At 33.8% G+C, this 16,307-nt stretch overlaps 1 protein-coding gene across 2 annotated transcripts in view; it reads left to right on the forward strand.

Annotated features, from left to right (window-relative positions):
- LOC149772705 (cytosolic purine 5'-nucleotidase-like) overlaps positions 1-16,307 on the forward strand; it is a 329,115-nt gene that overhangs the window by 70,225 nt on the left and 242,583 nt on the right. For both annotated transcript variants that reach the window (XM_089947470.1, XM_089947471.1), the window contains one exon: positions 16,135-16,230. In XM_089947470.1, the coding sequence (XP_089803596.1) occupies positions 16,135-16,230 (96 nt within the window). The remainder of the gene's footprint in view (positions 1-16,134; positions 16,231-16,307) is intronic.

The raw sequence follows: 16,307 nt of genomic DNA on the forward strand, positions 1-16,307 counted from the left end.
TTGACGCTAAAATCTAATGATTATATATATATATATATATATATATATATATATATATATATATATATATATATATATATATATATATATATATATATATATATATATATATATATATATAATATATATATATATTATATCAGTTTTGACTTATTTTTACAGCAATATGATACACATATTTCTCAGCCAATGGGGTGTTTAAGAAGAATGTGCATGTTTTGGAAGTTTGAAATGAAGTCAACAGGAAAGAAATATATTAGCTGCCTTTAAATATTCCTATTCAGGCATATTGAACAATTAATAGCAATTAAAGACTAAACAACAAAAAAATCAAAATGCTTAATTGTTTTTTCTGAAACCAGATTTTGGCCAGTCTCTGCTTTTTATTTCACCTCCTTAGAAGTTTGACCAATTTTTGATCAAAGACCAAGAAGCCATTACGGACCACTTTTGACCCTTTTATTACTTGTAACACCTAAAAACATTGTACTTTTGGTCTTATATCCTCCAGATTTCATCAGTAAGGTGATTATTTAACAGCTTGTTATGCACATGTTAGCCCTTTGAATTTGATTACTCAGCCATGTATAATTGCACATTGGACTGCTATACCAGTTCCAGTTTCCTGTAGTCTGCTTATGGATGGTTTCTGTAATTTATGGAATTTATAGAACATGTAAACATATTGTTTTTTTTAAAAAAATTCTCATCAAATTTTGTTTTTAATCTTTAAGTTTTCAAAAGTGGCAGGTTTCAAGTACAAAATGGTATTTGTGGTAAATAGCTTTAAAAATGTAATTTTTGTCCTTCCACCAGTACAGTACAGTATGTCTTTGTGACTCTGTCTTTCAGTGCTAACATCTACCCTCTCATTTGGGTTCTTAGTTCTTCCTACATACATTCCAAATCAAGTAAACCAGGTGTTTATAGTGGCTGTCAGCCAGTCAGTTGCAAGGATTTAAATGCAGCTTTAATATCAGTAATATATAACCTGTTGCATTTGCACAGCTGGTCCTTTCTGGATGGAAAATAACCTTGGGCATATAATGAAAATTCATCTTCCTATAGGGTGACTAGAAAACCCTAGCCCAAATAGCAGTCACCTTTCAATTCAGTTTTTTTCCAATTGCAAATATTACTGTGGATTCTTACACCATGATTTGAGCTATTTCCTTATGTGCATTGTTTTTATTGTGTGGAATTACTCTGATGTGAATCATTTTTTTTCTGTTCAAAATTAGCTCACTCTTTGTTATTCAGATTGGTTCTGATTATTTTTTATATAACCTTGCATTTAGGTTACAATCCCACAGAGGTGTTAGTGTAATTAATATTGTATTTGAAAATTATTTAATTACTTTTTCTAGCTTGGGTAGGTATTTAGTTACCACTATTCTTGCTGAAATTGGTTTCTTGATTCATCTTGATTCTGTTTTATTGTTGTGTTACAGTAATGAATCATTGGAATTCATATTTTTTAAAAATATGAGTGGTGCAATTTTTTTTCTAGAAAATATAGTTTACACTGCAGTTTTTACTTGAATGTTGTGTGTTTAGTGATGAAACACCAGTTGTTTCTTAGAAGTTAGGATAGTACCCATTCTTATTATTTTCTTTATTATTAGCAGTCTTATCAAGCTGGGTTTCATCTCCAGTTTTCAAATAATCTGGTTGTGTTAGGTATATTTAATTTGCATTGTTATTGGTAAGGTTTTTTTTAAAAAAAAATGTTTTCTTTTATTTCATTACATGCAGTTGATAATGTAACATTTTATGCTGAACTTTACCATGTCCAAAATAAAGTTTAATTTCTTCTTGACCTGAATCATTGACCTTTTTTTACTCTGTGAACAACTAATACATAGCTAAATAGTTTCCCTATGAGTATGGTTTAAATATTATGTTTATCATATTTGCCTGAGTCAAGGACATTGTGTTTATCACATTTTATATTCTAATTATAACCATCTTGTAAACATTAGGAACCTTCTAGAAGATTATTTTCCATTAGGTAATAATTTTTGCTTTAGAAAATGCTAATTGTGACCTGAGGTCAAGTAGAGGACTATATAATCTTGTTTTTCTAGAAATTACCCATTCATGCTTTAAGATCTTAGCAGAATCAGTTGTATTATTGTTGTCTCCAGTAATTCATTGGGCTGGAATTTATTTATTCGAATTATTTATTCACTGGAAATACAAAGTGCTCTTAAGAAAATATTCTTGTAAATAGAGACAATGAATTTATAGTGAAATTTCAAAGCACCTCAGCACTTCAAAGTGTTGGATTTTAGTTGGATTTCCATTCAAGTTTATTCAGAACTTTAATCATTAGAACTTGTGTCCGTAATTCTAGGATTATTTGGGATTTAATTTCTAATACTATATTTTTTTTAACATTTTAACTTTGTATTCTTGGGAAATAAATTATTTGTTGAAATTTACAAAGCATGTTGCTTCTTGCTCATTTGTTATTTTAAAGCCATAGAGTTATAATAGATGTCATATTTGATTAATTTTATTAGTTGTTTTAATTCTTTATTCTTCAGTACTAAGTTTAGCATTGCAGGCCTCATTTGCATTAAAACAATGGTTATTTTATTTCCTTGGGACATGCATAGTAAAGCATGAGTTCTTGTTGTTTTAACTTTGCACAGACCTAGTCCACACAAGTATGTCACACTTTTGCATGTAGAAGTTGTTTGTTAATCTTCTTTTTTAATGATGTCAGCTTTGTCCTAAATGAAATTGGTGCCCATATGACATCCAGTTTGTCCACCATGGCAGCTGCTTTGAAAATCTTGTTATGTGAAGAATATCAGAGATTATTTAAAACGTCAGCAGTTAAAAAGTAAGAAATGATTTTGTTTTGAATTCTTAGAAATTCTTTTTGGCCAGTGGAGTTTAATTCTCTTCATAGGACTCTTGTTAGATTTAGATTGCTGAAAGATTGTGACAAATTTAGAGAATAGTTAAAGATGCAGAAAACCATTCTGTTTTCACCATACAGGGGGCAAATTAAACATTTTTAGGCATAAAAGGGAAGTGTCTCTTCCAATAAAAAACTTTCAACATATATTTTAGTCCATGCGGTTATCACCATGTTTATTATATAGGTATTTTGAAAGAACAGTGACATACTCCAAACTGTTGTTCTGTTTAATGAGCTTTCCACATTATAAAATCAATAGTCCCTCTGTTATAAAATAAGTTATAAATAAACTCAATTTATGTGGGTTGCTACTTTAAGGAAGCCAGATTACTGACTGAGTGACGGGTGGCGGTTGTAATATGTGTGCTATATCGTTTCCAGTACACCGTAAATTAATTTAGATCTTTATATACATAATATGTGCATGTATTCCATCATTTTGTGCTTGCTCCCCCCCCCCGCCCCCCCCCCCCCTCTATGAACATTAATTGTATGTAACAGCCATGTGCTGGCAATTACTCAGGTTATCCCAGCCAATCTAGGGCAAAACAGTTGCCTGAACTTCTGACACTTCTAGGCCTGCTAATTTGTGCAGGGAGGTAATGATGATATGATAATACAAAATTATTTCAAAGTACATCAGTGTCAGTTGTATCATGCTGTCAAGGTGTCAAAAGAGTAATCATCCCCCAAAAATTGTATTGGCCAGAGTCATGGACTTCCATAATGAACAGATTGTTATATTTTTGTAGCCATGGGAAGCTCATCATTAACCTAAATAATAAAAAAAATCATTACCTCAAAACACCCCATATTAATCTAGGTGAGAAATTTGCCTGGAATTGACTTGGAGCATCTGAAGCATTAAATAGAAAAACCTCAGCACATGAAGTTGATATGGTAGAATTGTTATTTGTCATTTTTTTTATAAACTTGACAGTCTTAGGATAAATAAAGTATTTAATGAAATTATGTTAGGATAAAAGTATTAAATCCACTTTATTGCAGTACTTAACCTTTATGGTGTGTGTCTAAAATGTTTTTAATGATTTGTAGTATTAGTTCATTTAATAAATTACCACACATGTACAACAAATGAACACAAAATATATAATAAATTAAAACTGTAAATTACAGTTTAATAAGCACTTGAAAATTTAATGAGCTAGCTGTTTTCACCAACATGTTATTCTGGCAGAAATTTTGGTGATGAAACAAGCATAATGTGTTAAGGATAAATACTGTTGACTACCTGGATGGATGGTACCTGGTATATTGTAAATACTGATGGCTACCTGGATTTATGGTACCTTGTATATTGTGAATATTGATGACTACCTGGATGGATGGTACCTTATATATTGTAAATACTGATGACTACCTGGATGGATTGTAATGTGTGTAATGTATATGCTGATGACTACCTGGACGGATTGTAATGTGTGTAATGTATATGCTGATGACTACCTGGATGGATTGTAATGTGTGTAATGTATATGCTGATGACTACCTGGATGGATTGTAATGTGTGTAATGTATATGCTGATGACTACCTGGATGGATGGTAATGTGTATAATGTAAATACTCATGACTTCCTGAATGTATGGTGATGCATATTGTGTAATCACTGATGATTACCTGAATGGATGGTAATGCATATGATGTAAATACTGATTACTCTCACAATATATGGTAATGCATATTGTGTAATTACTGATGAATACATGAATGGATGGTAATGCATATAATATAATTACTGATGACTACCTGAATGAATGGTAATGTCTGCAATGGTAAATACTGATGACTGAATGGACGGTAATGCATATAATGTATATACTCATGACTGCCTTGATGGTTGGTGTGTATGTACGTGTGATTTAAATTTTTAGCATAGGTTTAACAATTTTTCTGTCATGTTGCAATGATGTCTGCAGTGTGAAAGTTCATAGTGATGTATAGCACTAGGACATCATACTGCAAACATGTAGCATCATGTCCCAACGAGTCACATTGTCCTGACACCAGGCCGACCAGTCATAACACAAACCTCTTAATGCTGAGCACAAAATGAGGCAGCTGCTAGTAACATTTTTATAAATCTTTGGTATGACTTGGCTGTGGTTTGCACCAGTGACCTTCCACATCTGAGGTGGACTCAATAACCACTTAGGCCACTGGAGCAGTTTAATTGTTGGTAATGCATACAGTATTAATACTAATGACAACCTAGATGGATGATAGATCCAGTGTTTAATGTTTCCCATCCTTTTCTCAGGAATTATGTGGCAGACAGATTTGTGAGTATTTCAGTAAATAAATACCATAATCAATGTTTTCTTATTAATATATTGGAACTTCCACCACTTTCATTTGCAATTTGATAATCAATTGTGTTTAAATAAAACTGATTTTTGTTTAGATTGTGTAAAACTATCACCAAACTTTTGTTTTGGCTATAAGTACTGCATAAAGTCATAAGTCAGAACCCATGAAAACTGCACAGGCTGAGATCTGCCCAATCACAGTGCATTAGCTGATCTGGGTCTATGCAGTTTGTTAGCAATAATCAGTAGAAAAAAAGAACAACATAGACCCAGATCTGTTGTCACATTATGCACATTAATCTTGACCTTACCAATAAAAATTAACAATTATTAAGACGTTAAGATGCTTTTCAGTGAGGATATATGGTACATGGTAAATCACGAAAAGTGTTTGCCACTGATCAGAATCAAGGATTTGCTAAAATTTAATGGTCCTGAAATAATGAGATTTATGGTGCTCTGTTGCAGCCATCACTACTTATATGTGTATTTTAAACACTATTAAAGCCATATTAGGCTGTACTTAGCTAAAACCTTTGGTGCAAGCACATATTCACACTGTTACATAATAATGCACATGAAATCTTTGACAATAAGGTTTCACTCGATTTGAAAGATAGTTGACAATATTTCAATATATCTTTTTAATCAGTTGTTTGAATCAATTATTGTACAAATGTAAGTATTAATCAGTAATTTAAAAAATCAGGGACTTGTGCTGCAGTATACCTTAGTCCATATAAACAAATGGTTACCTATCATGTTCTCTTGTATACTGTTTTATACTAATTAGCATGTTTGTCAGCCAGTCACTAAGTTAGGGGTTGCCAACCCCTTGGTTGTGATGATGTTCTGGAGGATTGGCAACTTTTATCTTAGGGTGGTAAAACTTAACAATACATGTATACAGAAATGTGGTCATGAGACTCAGGAAAAATGTTTTAAGGGGTCATGGCCAAAAACAAGTTTGGGAACCACTGCCCTAACTAGTAGTTTTTGATGCATTTTAAAAACCTGATTAGTTCCTTTAATTGATTTCCAACCTTAATAGTTACCAATCTGTTAGTTGTCAGTAGCATTATTCTTAAAGAATTATTTGAGAATTCTTCTTGATAGTTCATCTTCAGCAGTCATGTTTTTATGGTTTCTTTCTCACTTTTGTTGGATTAGTAAACAGTTGAATGTTCCTGCATACTTATATTGTGCTACTGCGTTGTGCAGCTTTTAAATTTTAGTAGTTTAAAACAAACAACATAGGAAAACAATTTGATTTTTGTTTAGTCATTGAAACATTTGCATGATTTTTCCTGATATTGTTATTTTTTATGATGTAAATGACAAATGTTGTGTAAACATTTGAACTAAAAAAATTAGTGTTTTATTAGCCTTTTATAAGACTGCTGAGAGGATGAATTAAGTTGATTTGTTTTGTTGGTTTTAACAACCCTTTTTATCAGTTATTGTCTATATCATGCTGAGAAGATGGGAGCTTCAGTATCTTTCCCAGGGACACACTGAGGCAGTCAACCTGGCTGGCCTTGATGGATATTAAGCCAGTATCCTTTAGGTTACAAATCCAGTGCTCTACCAGCTGAGCTATTGCTGCTTCCAGATGTTGAATTAACTGTTAACAATGTGTAAGTTTAAAATTATAGATAGGCATTTGAATTTTAACAAAATTTGAAAGTTTTATAACACAGTGCCTCTTCAGATTGTTCATTTGTTGCTTCTGTCTAATGCTCTAGGAACAGCTGATTACAAAATATTGTCTGGCAAACCTGAAAACACATGTTAAAGGGGACATTACTCTAGAAAAAAGCTCTCATGGGGACATTTTAACTTGATAATATTCATATGTGTAGGTCGTAATTGTAATGTCTGGAAATTTGACTCCATTTCATCCTTATTATTCAAATATTGGAAAGCACACAAGACTTTTGTTAGACATAGACAGCTCTCCATTATGATAATGTGGTAGTTGGGGTCCATTCCCATTGACTGCGTTATGCACCAAACCATATTATACTGAGAATCACAATATCTATGAAACCATGATTTATTGAAAATCACATAATACTGTATATAGAGCTGTGAAATGGGGCATTATCAAATTCTTTTTTTTATTATAGATAATGGTGTTTTGAAAAGGAAATAAAGATTAAGCGTGTTTTGTTTTAACCCTTATTGTTATGCATCAGTCTCTACTTGGTCATGGGGTTCATGCTACTGCCTTATATCTGGCATTGCATTAGAATGCAAGAGAGCTGTATAGATGGATAGAACCTGTCTTTAGATGAGTGCCTAAAAAGGATAGTACAGTTGTTCTTTGATAGGCAATTATCCCTAATATAGAGGAGTCTCAGTAATGTGCTCTTAAATTGTAGGTATACCTTACATATGAATGACATGTATTGTCACTACCAACATGTTCATTGATCTTTCCAAATAAGATTGACAGGTATTAACATTACCAACATACTTCTCTTTCCAGTCAAGATTGACAGGTATTAACATTACCAACACATTCATTGATCTTTCTAATCACGATTGACAGGTATTAACATTACCAACACATTGATCTTTCCAATCAAGATTGACAGTTATTAACATTACCAACACACTCATTGGTCTGTCCAATCAAGATTGACAGGTATTAACATTGCCAGCCTACTGATCTTTCCAATCAAGATTTACAGGTATTATCACTACCAACTTGCTCATTGATCCTTCCAATCAAGATTGACAGGTACAATCAAGATTGACAAGTAATATCACTCCAACATACCCAGTAATTTTTCGAATTAAGACTGACAGGTATTAAGACATTGACCATAAATTTAGTCAGATCCAGAAATGTTGGTAATACAAATATGTGAACAGATGATAACAAAATATATTTGAGTAATTCTTGTTTCATGGTGTTAAGCAGCATAGTGTTCTTTATATACAGTGAGAGATTTCCATCCATATTGGACAGGTGTTATTTATACCAAGAATTTTCTATCCATATTGGACAGGTGTTATTTATACCAAGAACATACTATTGGTATTTCCAGTAGAGATTCATAAATGTGTTCTTTATGAACAGATGTTCTTTATATAAAGATGTCCATTATTGCTTGGTTTCAGTATAAATGGAAGGATACATGGACTGATGGAAACAACACATGGTTCAGATCTCTGATCATAGTGATGAAACCATAAAAAGAAACCAGCCCATCATTATTAGCCATACTCTAAATCCTGATATTTTTTTCCCCAGGAAATCTCTTCTTGAACTAATTCCCAATCATTTGAGAGGTCATGCACTTACTGCCTCTCATCACCAGTCTTGGCACTTAGGTGGGCGTCAGAATTTAGCTTGTTTGCCTATATTACCAACCAATCTATTGTTTGTTACAAGTGTTTTTATCCCAAAACTCTTCAGTAAGAAAAATAAAAGAAAGTAAATATCAGAGAGACTGTACGATCAGACCTTTTTCCTTGTGAGTACAGAATCTTGTTAGTTTGATAATAATTTACTGTGAATTTTGTATTTTTCATGGATTTTGTAGTTACTAAAATCCATGAATTTCAAGACCCTGGGAATAAGGATCTTATGTAGAAAGGACAAAACTCTTCCTTAATCCAGGATTTACCATATATTCTCACTTATAAGTTGAGTCTACCTGCAAACAAAATTAATCCTGATTTGTTGGTTGTGCCTTACAAACTGCATACCGAGTGGCCGAGTGGTCTAAAGCGCTCACCGTTACGGATCACTGCCATCTCACCTCTGTCTGCATCGGTTCGAGTCTCAGATTCGGCTAATGTGGTTATGTGAGAAAGCTTGCCAGTAGCTTCTCGTGGGTCGGTGGTTCTTTCCGGGGGTTTTCCGGGTTCTTCCTCCACCATTAATACTGGCCGCCATGTATAGCCTATCTTGTGCTGAAAAATGGCATTAAACCATACAACAACAACAACAACAGTAACAAACTGCATAGACAGAAACTGCATAGGCACAGTTCTGCTGGTTCATTATGAGGAAATTGACTGTATTTTCACATTGTTTATGATATTTCTTATTGATATAATAAATACAGATGTGAAAATGTGGGATTATGGATGGTTCATACTTTACATAACCTTCCTTAGAATCACAAATTTAACACAATTTTTCTCACAGCCTACGTCACTATCACTGCACCTAAGAATATCCTGGGACATGGTTTGGTTTGGTCTGGTCTGGTCTGGTTTGGTATCATTTGGTGTTTTTATGGCACAAAATTGGAATTATTTAGTAGTGAGGAGTAAAGTGTCTTACCCAATGATACACCACTGTAGCCAACTCAGACTGATTTTGATAGTAGGATTTGAACCTGCATCCTTTTTGTCATGAGTTCAGCATTCTGTCTACTGAGCAAGTATAGCTCTTACATCCATTAATCACTTCTTATGATATACACAAGGGTGCATTGGATCTATTATAAATCCACAAGCTAAGGACCCCTGCTTGAAGCGTTTACCATTAATGTAACATGACAGTCGTTGAGCAGTTGTTATCACACTTTTCCCCTCTCATTTCCCAATATGCCAACTGCAGGTTTCTAAGGATGCATATCCGTTGATTTGAATTTAAATTTTTTGGGGGAGCTTACTTAACAGCCATGGAGTGTGCCACAATTTATGAGCAAACTTTGTGTATATGGCATGGAATTTAGATCATGATAAGATCAAAATTTGGGCCTTTATAGATAAAGTGTGTCTGATAAGACTGGTTCGTTTCACTTTTAAATTGACAATTTGAATTACTAGCATAAAGCTCAACTTATAATGAATTTTATGACCCTGCCAAGCTATCAGGAAAGTGCATGCAAAAAAAAATAAACTAGGAACCATGTCTACTGTGAATTCAGTTTTTCATGGGGTACCAATTTTAGGGCATTTCATAGTTGCCACAATTTAGGAACAAACTTTGTGTAGATGGCATGAAATTTAGCTCATGGTAGGATCAAAATTCAAAGATGCAATGAACAAGGACCATTTTGTAAAACAAAAGAACCCCTTTCACTTGCATAAATTTACCCCCCCCAAAAAAAAAAATTAAAGGAAATACATTGTATCTTGCTAATGTTACCATGATTGGTAAACATTTGAAGATTGATTGAGTGGTGTTTTAGCAACACATCAACACCTGAAAATCTATATTCTGATGCAGTTGGAGTAAAGTCCCTTTCACAGAGACATATCAGGGTGGCTGACCTGGCATGGGTTTCACCCTTTATTGTCACCAACCTGAATCGAGTATTTTAATTATTCGACCACTGTGGCTCCCACCTTTTGAATATAGATCCTTGTTTATACACCAAATTTGCAGAGAACAAAATAATTTAGTTATGGACATTGTTCCAAAGTCTGAAATTTCTGTCTGTCCTCATGTGATGTAATTCTTTCATGGTAGGTGAAACCTGCTATTGTGGACACCATTATACATGTTTAAAGCACAGCTCATTAAGGAAACATACTTGTGAAATCTTTGAGTAGTTAATGTTTAAAGAAATTGATATTTTTACATAGTTAATGATCCAAGTGATCCAAAACCAATTGTTTTAGGATGCTGTGCACTTTTTTGCACTTAGAAAATTTTGGAAAAAGAGCAAGGAAATTAACTTCACTAATTACCTATAGAAAAATTAATGAATGAGTGTTTAAAACTTATACAGTTTTCACAAGTTATCATTGACTTCTTATCATATACTCAAGGAAAAATGCATGATTAGTGAAATCTTTCGTATGAAAGAGTTTTTGGAATCACATAGGTTTTTCCCACTTGTAAGTCTGGCCGGCCATTTTACTGCATTTGCCGATACAAATAGTCTCTCTTTGTGTTTTTCTTTGTTTAAAGTTAAAGTTTGCACTTTAAGTGTTTATGAGGAGTGACGCTCATGGATGTCATGCTGAATTCAGAGCCATGCCTATTTTGTATCTGATGATCAGGAAGATATATCTGACATTAAGTGTTGATATATGTTGTAAATTAATACTTATGGTGAAAAGCTGCATTAATAGGAAATGAACACAGCTGGACCAGATGCATAATTTAATATGTAATAGTCTTTCAAATTTTCAAAATGACTATTTATATCATGTGAGTAAAACAACACATTTTAGTGTCCCTTCATGGTAAAATCACATTTTGTTTTCGACCAAGATGTATAACACTTTTTATTTTCTCCACAATTTTTTCCCAATCTAATGCCACAATAATAAATGTGGAAGATCAGCACTATGCAAGAAATCATTCCAGCCATAAAATGTTTTGGTCATCAGATGATTTTAGTAGTCTTATCAATAATGTGATGCAAGTTGTAGGTCACTTATAAGGTTTACTTTTAGTGAGATATATAGGTATCAATTTTTATTTGTAATGATGACATCAACAATGTCAAGTTTTTATTTTAAATGATGGAATAACAATGTCATTTACCTGTTTTTAGGTTTTTATTTGTATTTATGGCACCACAATGTCAAGTTCCTGTGTTCAGATTTATATTTTGTAATGCTTTCACCAGCAAATGTCAAGTTCTATTGTTCAAGCTCTTATTTGTTGTTGTTGTTGTTGTTGTAGGGTTTAACGCCATTTTTCAGCACACGATAGGCTATGTATGGCGGCCAGTATTAATGGTGGAGGAAAAACCCGGGAAGAACCACCGACCCACGAGCAGCTACTGGCAAGCTTTCTCACATACCCACATTGGTCGAATCCTAGACTCGAACCCATGCAGACAGAGGTGAGATGGCAGTGATCCGTAACGGAAAGCGCTTTAGACCACTCAGCCACTCGCTCTTATTTGTAATGATGGCATCAACAAAATGTAAAGTTTCTGTGTTCAAGTTTTTAGAAGTCACATAACTTATAAATCATTTGCTGTATTTGCCTGACATTTTGGTGGGGTGTTGGTGGCTCAGTGGTTAGTGGGCCATACCAGAAGGGGTGGGTTCTAATCCTGCTTGAGGTTAACAACTGTGGTGTGTCCCAGGGCAAGGCATTTCAACTCAATTCTTTCATTGTAAAATAACCTCTATTTTTGCAGTGCCATAAAATGCCAATCCATACCAAAGCAAACTTTGCTATAGTATTACCATATATCTATGACGAGCTGCAGTGCCTTAGTTTTAGCATGCAGGACTTGTCACTGTAAGGGTGCAGGTTCAAATCCTACCATTGGATGAGCTCAGGTTGGCTGCTGGTGTGTCCTAGAGCAAAGAGACTTAACTTTAATTACCCTGGCATAAATTAGCATAATTCTGGAATGAATATTGTTACCTGCTACAGCCGTTTATAATTAATGAAATAAAGTTAGATATCTTTCTGTAGCAAAGAAGTTCATGCTTCATTAGCTTTCAGCCTTATCAAAAGGACTTCAGCAGAGGAATGAAGTCTAGACTGGAGTCACATGATCACCAATATGTTGATCATGTGGCCAAACTCATCTGTACACTGGCAGAAGTTAATCTGCTAATATGTTATGTTCGAAACTGTCTTTAGTATGTTCTTTTAAAGCCATTTTGAATGCCATTACTGTTTTTGTACCATTTTTTCCAAAACTATGCTTGCTACAGAAATATTTCACACCATAGGTCAGTATTGTATATACTTGCTTACAAGTAAGATCTAACTGCATACTACACAGACCCAGATCTGCCATTATATAATGTGCCAGCAGATATGGGTTTGTGCAGATTGTTACGGATAGTAATTTGAACAAATAACAAAAACCCTGATCTGCCTGCACATTACGTGATGGCATATCAGGTCTTTTTTGTTGGACCTGACCTATAAGCAAGTACATGTATATATTGCTGTTCAAATTTTAGTAAAGAAGCACTTGTAGATCATTTCCTTAATATTAATGGACAGTTAGTGGTTGATTCATGCTGCGTTCTGACAGATCTCAGATATGTGGCTGTAAAGCATTGAGAGTCAGTATCTACGATATATACGGGGCTGGCCTTATGCCGATTGGGCCAGTTTGGTGCAATTGGGTCCACACTCACAGGTGCCCCCTCATGATAGTTATTTTTAAAATATATCAATAGAGAGAAAGTAATTTTAAAGAAATGGAAGAAAATTTTAAGTTCAGTATCATTTAAAAGTTTATTTCTAAATGTCTTGCTCACAGGGGGCCCCTGCACGTAAATCCTGGGGGTCCTGCCAAAATGATCCAAATTGGGCCCCACATTGCTAAGGTTGTTCCTGTGTATATACTAGCTCAAACCACAAGGCCACCAGAGCAGTCATTTGAAGTTGTTCATGTACTTCAGTAAATCATACTATTTTAGGGTTGTTATGTTTCTGGAATCTTTAATTCTAGCCTTTTAGTAAAAATAAAATTTTAGCAAGTACAGATAACTGAAAGTCTTTCGACATTGAGGAATGTTCAAATAAAATAAAGCAGCAATCATAGTGTTTCATTTAAAGAAAAATCTTTTGACCCATCTGAAATTTCACTCATCCATAATATAGTGGCTTCAAATATGTATCCTTCCTCCAAACTTATGGAGCCATGTGTCCAGTTTTTGTTACCTGTATTTTGTAACATTTACATTATGTTCTTCATATGCTGTGTAGCAGATATTTTTTTGCAAACTTAAGATTTGTTTATAAATAGGATTCTGATTTTGGCTTATTAGATTTTAGTGATTATGGGTCTAGATTATCTTCGCATGCCAAGGTTTTGATGTGTTAACCATATCTACACCTTGGCGGATTGTTCAGATGTTTCAGTTCCTAGTGACAACTATTGGATTTCATCGGTTTGTCTCCCTCAGTCATGCCACCTAACACATAGCATGTAACAGAAATGCTTTGTATGTCAGCCAAAATTGGTGGAGGCAATTGACTTCAAAAGGATACTTTGTAAGTTTAACATCGAAAGTATGACCATATACCAGAGAGATTCATTACAAATGTGTTTGATGGAAAGTATATATTTGTACAAACATGGACCAGCAGTAGAAACTTGTTTATAAGTCCATTCTAGTAGTATGCCCCCCTTATCTCGATCTTGTTGGAACAATGTTCAGATTTGAACAGCTTGATTTTTTATTGGATGCATTAGCTTGCTGCTGCATCAAATAAAATTCACAGACTCAAAGCACCGAAATATCTGAACGAGCCACTAAGGTGTAGATAGGGCTAACACATCGGAACCTTGGCTAGCAAAGATGGGGCCTAAATAGGTTATAACATTTTAGGTGACACATTTTTACTGAACTTATTTTTTAAAATTACACTTTGAGACCACAAAAATGTTCATTTTCTCACCACAAAAAATAACCCACTTGTGTTGTCATGCATTAAGGTACCAAAGTCAGCAACAACAATCCTATAAATTTAGCATGAATAAAATTGTTGCGGATATTAGTCCACTTGGTAAATTTACTTATATTTAATGTCTGCTGAGATTTTGTGATTGTGTGACTTTTTTGGTTCCTTGCACTTCTTAACTGATACTAAGAACTTAAAAAGTTTATATTCTATGTGAAATTCATTGTGGTATGTTTATTAATATTTTGTATTATGGGTGATTTTGTGTAAAATAAAATAAAAAGGGAAAAATGGGATTAAATCAACCCAGATCTATTTCTATCCTATAAATTTAGCACGAATAAAATTGTCATGGATATTAGTCCACTTGGTAAATTTGCTTATATTTATTGACTGTTGAGAGTTTGATTGTGTGACCTTTCTGGTCCCTTCCACTCCCTAATTGATACTAAGAACTTAAAAGTTTATATTCTATGTCAAATTCATTGCAGTATGTTTATCAGTATTTTGTAAGATAGCTGGATTTAATCAACCCAGATCTGTTTCTATAAAAAGCAAACCAAAACGTTTCCTAATGTTTGCCACTGCATGCATATTGAAAGATTAGCATCATTTTGATGGAGGCCAAAATAAGATTAGCACCATATTGATGGAGGCCAAAATAATATTAGCACCATATTGATGGAGGCCTAAATAAGATTAGCACCATATTGATGGTGGCCAAAATAATATTAGCACCATATTGATGGAGACCTAAATAAGATAAGCATCATATTGATGGAGGCCTAAATAAGATTAGCACGATATTGATGGAGGCCTAAATAAGATTAGCACCATATTGATGGAGGCCTAAATAAGATTAGCACCATATTGATGGAAGCCTAAATAAGATTAGCACCACATTGATGGAGGCCTAAATAATATTAGCACCATATTTATGGAGGCTTAAATAAGATAGCACCATATTGATGGGGGCCTCAATAAGATTAGAACCATATTGATGGAGGCCTAAATAAGATTATAAGATTAGAACCATATTGATGGAGGCCTAAATAAGATTAGGACCATATTGATGGAGGCCTAAATAAGATTAGGACCATATTGATGGAGGCCTAAATAAGATTAGCACCATATTGATGGAGGCCTAAATAAGAACAACACCATATTGATGGAGGCCTAAATAATATTAGCACCATATTTATGGAGGCTTAAATAAGATTAGCACCATATTGATGGGGGCCTCAATAAGATTAGGACCATATTGATGGAGGCCTAAATAAGATTATAAGATTAGAACCATATTGATGGAGGCCTAAATAAGATTAGCACCATATTGATGTAGGCTTAAATAAGATTAACACCACATCAATGGAGGCCTAAATAAGAACAACACCATATTGATGGAGGCCTAAATAATATTATTGCCATTTTGATGGAGGCCTAAATAAGATTAGCATGAAATTGATGGAGGTCTAAATAAGATTAGCACCATATTGATAGAGGTCTAAATGAGATCCTTGTTGTTTGTAAATTTACATAACATTTATTTGTTTTTTTGTAACAGAGGCCTGTGGTTTGATCAGCTGTATGGAAACATGATGAAGGTAGATGCCTTTGGAAACATCCTAGTGTGTGCTCATGGTTTTGAGTTCTTGAAGGGGTGAGTATCAATATTTTTCTATACTTTCAAACACAACTTGCTTAATAATAATAATAATAATAATAATAATAATAATA

The sequence above is a fragment of the Sinohyriopsis cumingii genome, unplaced genomic scaffold, assembly GCF_028554795.1.
Source record: "Sinohyriopsis cumingii isolate HCF-2022 unplaced genomic scaffold, ASM2855479v2 utg001237l, whole genome shotgun sequence".
Lineage (NCBI taxonomy): Eukaryota > Metazoa > Mollusca > Bivalvia > Unionida > Unionidae > Sinohyriopsis > Sinohyriopsis cumingii.